The sequence below is a fragment of the Cyprinodon variegatus genome, unplaced genomic scaffold (assembly GCF_000732505.1).
Source record: "Cyprinodon variegatus isolate N-32 unplaced genomic scaffold, C_variegatus-1.0 Scaffold304, whole genome shotgun sequence".
Taxonomy (NCBI): domain Eukaryota; kingdom Metazoa; phylum Chordata; class Actinopteri; order Cyprinodontiformes; family Cyprinodontidae; genus Cyprinodon; species Cyprinodon variegatus.
In genome coordinates, this window is record NW_015150757.1 from 506,024 (window position 1) to 514,097 (window position 8,074).

The 8,074-nt window shown below is 41.4% G+C and overlaps 1 protein-coding gene across 2 annotated transcripts in view; it reads right to left on the reverse strand.

The window, feature by feature from the left end:
- LOC107090624 (attractin-like protein 1) overlaps window positions 1–8,074 on the reverse strand; it is a 400,529-nt gene that overhangs the window by 323,452 nt on the left and 69,003 nt on the right. For both annotated transcript variants that reach the window (XM_015384120.1, XM_015384119.1), the window contains exons 8-9: window positions 6,688–6,928; window positions 681–864 (exon numbers count right to left, since the gene is read on the reverse strand). In XM_015384120.1, the coding sequence (XP_015239606.1) occupies window positions 681–864; window positions 6,688–6,928 (425 nt within the window). The remainder of the gene's footprint in view (window positions 1–680; window positions 865–6,687; window positions 6,929–8,074) is intronic.

Below are 8,074 nucleotides of genomic sequence, written 5' to 3' on the forward strand. Positions count from 1 at the left end.
AGACCCTGTAATTCAGTGAGAGGGCGGAGTCAGAGTAAAAAAAAAAGCACGCCCAGGAGAAGGCCAGTGGCTGGAAGCTGGAGGGGATTTTACTGCCATTCGGCTGCCATTCAGGTGACTTTGAACTGGGAAGGGCCATTTTGAATGACTGCTCCTGTAGCTGTGCTTTTCTCCTACTGGAGTTTCCAGTGATGGGTGGGGTCCCGCCACAACTGCAGCCACTGCAGATCCGCCTCTCATGTTCTAAATAAACGCAGTTTAATTTTCCCACTGTCCGTCTCACCTGGATTTTCTATCCTACTTTCTGAGCCTTATTGCAGGTGTCCCTGTTTCTAAACTGGCAATTCCACCAAATCTATGTTACTGTAACAAGATGCACACCTTTAACTCATTAATTTACAGGTTTCTTAACAATCTTAAAGATCATGGAGATTTTTTAGATGTTTTTGGAAAATGTAAAATAGGCCCTTCCTGTCCTTTGGTTTAAAAACCAGGTAAGATGTCTACCTTTATGCATTAAATCATTGTTTGAAAACATCTTGTTTTCCTTTCTCTAAAGTTATCTTTGTCTGATTAATTTCAATCTCATGTTAATTTATGTGATTGGGAACATAATGCAAAGATCAGCATTAATGTGTATTTATTTATTGGACTAAAGTCAGGAAGCTTCCTGTTCTCACCATGTTCTGGTGCCAACGCTGTAGTGGTACATGTGGTCCACCAGGCCGTATTTGTTGTTGCTCAGAGCCTTGTATCCCCCGTGGACGTAAACACAGCCGCTGGCTTCATCGTACACGCTGCTGTGTCCGTAACCTCCCTGAACCACGGCGCCTCCAACAGGCACAACCTGCCACGAGTTTGACCCTGAACCACAAACAGAGAAACCAGGCTGAGGAATAGAGAACAAAAAAAAACACAAATTCCTGATGCAGATACAACTTTTCTTTGGTAGAAATAAAAAGAAATGAAAACAAGAGGAGAAACTTTTAAAAAACTAAATCTTACTCAGAAAGGTTTTGAGGGTAACTTTGCTGTTTTCTGCAGTTCTATTTATTTAGATATTTATAATAAGCCATAGTTATTTATTTTTTTATTTCATATTGTATCTTTTTTATATGTATTCTTGTTCAAATATTGGTCCAATCTTTATTTTTTTAATTTAATGATTTCAAATATTTTATATTTATATTTGATCTTTTTTAATAATTCCTTTTAGAAATGCCCAAAAAACCTATATCCAATTTTCTGCTAATTTGCATATATTTGTTATTTGTATTTTTTATTATATTTGATTTTCAAATTTCTCTTTTTAGAGCAATTTTCTTTTCAGATGGTTCTTTAAACATCTCTGTACATGTTTGGCCAGTATTTCTTCTGAAAAGAGGAGCAAAGATGCATTTTTTATTGGCAACAATATGTACAGAGCACGACGAGAAGAGAACGTGTAAAAATGATCTATAAAACACAATTTGAAAAGACAAATCATAAAACTCTTAAAATACTACAAATTCTTTAGAAAAATACAATTAAAAAGATTATAAATAAAATTAAATAAATAAGAAAAAGTAAATAAAATGATTTGAAAATATTACTCCTGAAATCTCATTTTGATTCTGAAGTTTTTTCAAGTTTCATTTCTGGTTTTTTTTTTATTCCGTTTATAAAGAATTTTATTTGCTTCCAACAATAATTGTACAAAATTCACTTCATAATAAGCTTTCCATAAATCTGTCATCAGTGATGCACTCTGGGTGTCTGGTCCCCATAAAAGAGAACAAAACAAAGCAATAGTTTGACATAGTCAGAGGAGGTCCCTGTTGCATTTTGCTAAAAGCCATAATGAGGACACGTAAAGCCTGTGGAAGAAGGCCCACTGCCTGATTCCCACACTAACCAGTAAATGCTGCAGAAAACAAGTACATAACGATTTTAGCTTTAGGCTTCAGGATGGTCTCCTTTATTGGGTAGAGAATTAATCACCACCTTCTGTCATGATCCTGAACATTTAGAGATATAATCCACAGACACGCTCTGACTTTTTTTGCTGCATATTGAACAGTTTCCATATCACTGAAGATTTTAGATACAAACTTGATAACGTTTGCAGCTCTAATGCAGCAAAAGGTGGTCCTACAAATCAATAGGCCTAGAAAGAAGAGGGTGCGAGATGTTAGAAAAGAATGCAAAAAGAACAAGAAGGAACAGGTTGATGCTTTGACGTAAAATTGGAACGATAAGAACACAGAAGGTCAACTACCATCGCATCTCTGGCAGCTAATTGCTGTGAACCGGCCTCAGCACGGTCATTAAAACCAGTTACTTCCTATTTTACACTCCATTTCTACTCCCACTTGTTCTCTTCCAGGCTGACTCTCAGCTACTCCCTCTAAGGTCTAATGATGCTCCGTGCAAACTAACACCATGGCAATGTCAGGAGAAGAAAAGGGCAGCCAGAGACAGAAAGGCTGAGTGGAGGAGCGGACGATGAGGAGAGACAGACAGAGGTTGGACGATAAAAGGAAAAAAGATGCAAATCATAATTCAGAAGAGGAGAGAGGAGGATAAAAAAATGTTTAGGAAGAGGGAAGAGACAAGAAGAGGAAAAACTGGAAGGAGGAAGAGAGAAGGATTCATTAGTCACTGTCTTCTCCCAGACGCTCTGGCCTCGGTGCCACCTCCTCTTAATGACCACTTTCACTGTACACCACTGTGTGTGTGACTCATTGTTTGGCAATCTGTCTGTGTGTGTGTGTGTGTGTGTGTGTGTGTGTGTGTGTGTGTGTGTGTGTGTGTGTGTGTGTGTGTGTGTGATGGGAGAAGAAAAATATGTGTTTTTTTAAGCATGGTCAACGAGTCCAGTCCAGTTCAATAAAAACACTGCAACACCGCCATCTAGTGGCGATGCTTTGCAATGACACATGCCTGAATTTAGCTGCTGTTTAGGTGAAAGGTATTTAATTGGTCGGTCCTGGGCTGAATGTTAGGCACATATCAGAAGGTAGCTGACCTAATATGACATTTTTAACTCAGATTTGGGATTAATCACCCTTTGTGAATGTATACAGTATGTAAAGATAGAATGGATTGATAAGAGTTTTTCTATCATGGATTCAATCCATTTTTTTCCCTCTCCATCTCCCCCAAGGGCCTAAAAGTAAATTTACTGTTACATCCAAACATGGGAATTTACCTACTGAGCTTACATTAAAAACATTAAAAAAAACCATATTTAAAAGAATAACTGAGAAAAATAAACAGACCATTAAATTGGAAAATTGAAAAAATTACCTTCGTACAAAACATTGGGAAAAAATAAATAAAAATGTTCAATATATCATAAGGTTGAAGTTCATATTCCGCTCTCTAGATGTGCTGCATTTTACATTCAAAGTAGGTTTTTGGTGATGACCAAAACAAAAAAAAAGGCATAATACAGCAATAATGGGAGAAATAGTGTTTTTTTACATTTTCTGGTTTCTTTGTTGATTACGGCTGTTTCAATAATAGGAGGCCAGACAGGAAAATCAAAGTTAGGTGTCTTAGAAAGTATAAAATGCTTAAATAAAGAGATACAAAATATCCATATATGAACAGCCACATAAACCTTTATGGAAACCGGTTTTGCCAGTTTAATAAAAACAAAATCAAAAGAAAAAAAACCCACCAAACTAAACATTTATGTCATAATTATGACTTAGCCAAGCTGACTCTGGAGACTGTTACCTTGTTCGGGGAGAAGGAGCCTAGACTTCTGTAGGAGGGTGAGTAATACCAGTTAAAATAGCTGGGCTCACCTCCACACATAGCCTGGGCTGTGGAACCCGTCTCCCTGAGAGAGGATGGACTACTCTAGAGTGGCCCAAGCTCAGCAATGCCCCACCAGCTCAGCAATCTCATGTTGGAGTTCACCCTGGTAGCTGAGAGGGTTGTGTTCAAGGGTTGTCTAGGGAGGAGGTCCCTTACTGCTGTCTCAGCCTACAGGCTGAATGGCAGTGAGGTGTACCAGGCTTTCTAAGCTGCGTTCACACCAAACGCACCAGAAGCAGCAAAAATGCGTCTGCTGCTTCATTTCTGATGCTTATACAAGTTTAGTTCTGACGCGCGGCTGAAACAGCTTTGCTGCTCTGGCTGCGCGGTGAAAAAGTGGGTCTGACGCATGTTGGGCGGAGCTTCACTATCCTTTCTTTGCCTTGCAGATATATTTGCTGTGATCAGTGGGAATAAAGTAGTTCTAATATGTTTTTAAGTGGGAAATCCACCTGAAAACTTAATCTGTGCAGTCAGTTCATTCCAGATTAATTCAATTCAAATTAAATTTTTCAATTCAGTTTATTTATATAGCGCCAAATTCACNTAATGGAAACCAGTTGATTGCATCGACTCATTGACTCTTCAGCAATCCATCACACTAAGCATGCTTGTAGCGACAGTGGAGAGGAAAAACTTCCTTTGAACAGGAAGAAACCTCCAGCAGAACCAGGCTCAGTGTGAGCGGCCATCTGCTGACGCCGACTGGGGTTACCTAGTGTTACCGGCGGTGCGCTATCAGTAGGAATCCCATTCAACAGCAGCCTCTGGCCCAGTCGCCTTCTCGCTGTTGGCCGCGGCAGCTGGAAGGTGGTTTACATGTACGTAATCCAAACTGCAGCACCAGGGTAATAAAAGCTAACATGTTTCAGCAGTTGAAGTTAATTTATGCGTCAATAAACTGTTTCAGAGGAGTGATCATAGTGATCTGTATCATCAGTTCTGTGTCTGTCTCTCTGCTAGTTCCCAGATCAGCTTCTCTGATTGGTTGATGAGGCACGTCCAGCAGCAAAAGTTTAATTTTTCCATCTCGAGCAGCAGTGCGTTTGCAGCGCTTCACGCACTTCAGATGATCAAACGCTCACGACGCGCTGCTTAAGCTGCTCAGACGCGCTGCGGGACATTTTGCTGCGCCTTGACGGACGTCAACCATTGCCTTTGCATGTAAACTAGCTGCTCCTGCTGCTCCTGCTGCGTTTGGTGTGAACGCAGCTTAGTGTTCCTGGAGAGGTTGTTGGAGAGTACCCCTTCTAAGGATTCCATCATTCTGCTGGGAGAAATGAGAGTGACAATTGAAGGGGCGTAATCGTGAGATACTGGCCCCCAGCTACGGTATGAACTTGAGCATTATTGGACTTCAGTGCAAGTCATGGGTTGCCCATAATAAACACAACATCCAAGCATAAGGATGTCCATCAGTGCACCTGGTACCACGACATACTAGGCCAAAGGTCCATGATTGAATTTGTAGTCGTATCTTCTTTAACCACATGTCTTGGACACTCGGAAGAAGAGAAGGGTGGAGCTGTCTACTGACCACCACCTTATGGTCAGTTGATGGAGGAAGAGGAAAAACCAAGTCAGACTCAAGTGAGAAGGGCAGGTCTGTGGGGATCATTTAGTGGGACCCTTGGTCAGGGACATGTTCAACTCCCCCCTTCCAGGGAGATCCCCTGAGATTCCCAGGGAGGCTGAGGATATAGAGTCAGAGAGGACAATGTTCTCTGCCGCTATTCTTGATGCAGCCTCCATAGCCGTGGTCGTAAGTTCTGTGATGCTTGTCGGGGAGGATATCCCAGCACGCCGTGGTGGTTACCGGCAGTAGGTGATACTGCCAAGGTGAAGGAGACCCATCAAGATTGTTTGTCTTGTGAGACTCCTTAGGAAGCCACCAGCTAACCTTAAGGCCAGCTGTGCTGGTGCCTGGGTGGTCAAAGTGGTAAAATCAAGGGCCTGGGAGGAGTTTAGAGAGACCATGATAAAAGACTATTGGTCTGCCTCAAAGCAGTTCTGGCAAACCATCTGGTACCTCTGGAGGGGGAAGGAGTGCTCCGCTACCTCTGTTTTCAGTGGGGCCAGAGGGCCGCTGACCTCCAATAAGGGTAGTGTCAGAGAGTGGAAGGAATATTTTAAGGATTGCATGAACCTAGCTGATGCTTCTCTGCTTCCCTGGCAGAAGCAGAGAATAGATCCTCTCAGTCGGACTCTTTCAACACCCAGGCTGTAGTCAACAAGGTGGTTAAAATCTCCATATATTTATATATATGATTTCAATCATTCATCATTTTTGTTTATTATTGCTTTTGTCAATTTTAATTTATTTTACTGTCAGCAGATTTTTTCTATCTTTAATGGAAGAGTGTGTAAACTTTCATTCTCAACTGTATGTTTCAGATTTGCCCTGCATGTCCCCAGGACTGTCCCCTGGACTCCAGGCAGGTCACATTGGAAGGTGGCCTGGACGTGCTGCAGGGACCATGTGTCTTGTCTGACCCTGCAGCACCTTTCACTTCTCCAAGAGGAGCTGGAGGAGGTGTCTGGGATGAGGGAGGACTAAGACTGTGACTCAGCTCCTGACAAAAAGATGAGTAGGAATAGTAGTGGTATTTCCTAAATATGAGATACAATCTCATCAGAACTTTACTTCTTTCTCAATGTCTCTAGATTAGATGTTCTATAGCTAATACTAGCTAACTAGCTAGAAAACTTCCCTAATTGCAACACATCAGTTAACACCTTGGTGCAATATTTTTGCTACACGCTGGTTTGCTTCCTCTAGTTTCTTTTTATTTCATTAAATTATTTGCATCGCGTGGTTAACTCTGTTAAGACTATTTTAAATAAAGATAAGAAAAGAGAGGTGCCAGAAAGTGCACTTACTGATGTTGTACTCCTGAACCTTATTGATGTAGCTGTAGATGGGCGAGTAGCCGAAGAAGACCAGCATCACCGGGTCGCCATTGGACAGCTCCACCACATGAGCTGTGTGGCCCTCCACAGCATAAAGAGGAGCTGGTTTCCGTGGTGACCAGGTACGAGTGGGGATGTTAAACAACCACAGCTCGTCTGTGATGTTGGCCGCCCCCCCCTCCAGCTTTCCACCAAACATGTAGATGTCATCCTGCAGAAAGGCCGGTGAAAGGTGAGCAAGTTCTGAGCTGTGCAGATGTTTGCTTTCTGTAAAGCTGTACTTGACGGACACACAATATTCATTTCAGTCATTTCAATACAGGTTTCAGTTCATTTTAGTAGACTATTAGGCTTTAACAAAGACCTTCCCATGTTAGACAGACAAAAAATAAATGTGTTCAACATAATTGGGCAGAACATAAATAAATCCTCCAAACAAAGGGATGGTTATATTTAGGTGTTTATTTTTTATTATTTAAGTAAAAGTTAGGAAAGGTCCTGTGCAATGCCCTGCTATCACCGATGCTTCAGACAGCTGATGCAGCTCATAGATCCCTTTTATTATCTCTTTACTTTCTTTCTAATAAACAGTTCATACAGCTTTTCACATGATATGAAGCAGACAGATGTGACTTTTCCACTAATAAAATCAGTGATGCCTTAAAACATTAAGTTTTACCAAAGAATCTATAATTTATTACAGTAAGTGATAAAAAAAAAAACAGACTTAACAATTTGAGGAGCCTGTAGAATATAGATAGATTATTACTAGATTGACCTTTATTTTGTTATTTGTTTTGGTATCAAGACAGAAAATTCATTGTCAATTTATTTGATTTTTTTGGGTTAGAGATTAAAGTATTTCTATATTTCAAATCTTCAACACATTTTCTGAAAAAAGTTGCTGAATGACAACGAGTGTCCAGGTTTAAAAAGCATGAGGATGAGGATGATGAGGATATTCTTTGACCAATATCTGTAAAAAGCGTAAAGTTTAACTCCTTCCAGCCAGTAAGTGGCGCACTCCCGCTCTCTTCCTCAGCATCATTTGGCTTCAATATAATCTTCCCATCTGGTTAGGATGCCTCCTGGGCGTCTCCTTGGTGAGGTGTTCCAGGCACGTCCCACCAGGACGAGAACCAGGGGGAGACCCAGGACACACTGGAGGGACTATGTTTCTCAGCTGGCCTGGGAGCGTATTGGGATTCCCCCAGAGGAGCTGGCCCAAGTGGCTGGAGGGGGGGGGGACGCCTGGGCCCCCCTACTGAAGCTGCTACCCTCGTGACATGACCCCTGATAATTTTTGTGTCTCTGCTTCTTTTTTGTATCTCTGCTTCTGTCTCCTTGAACCCCAGTC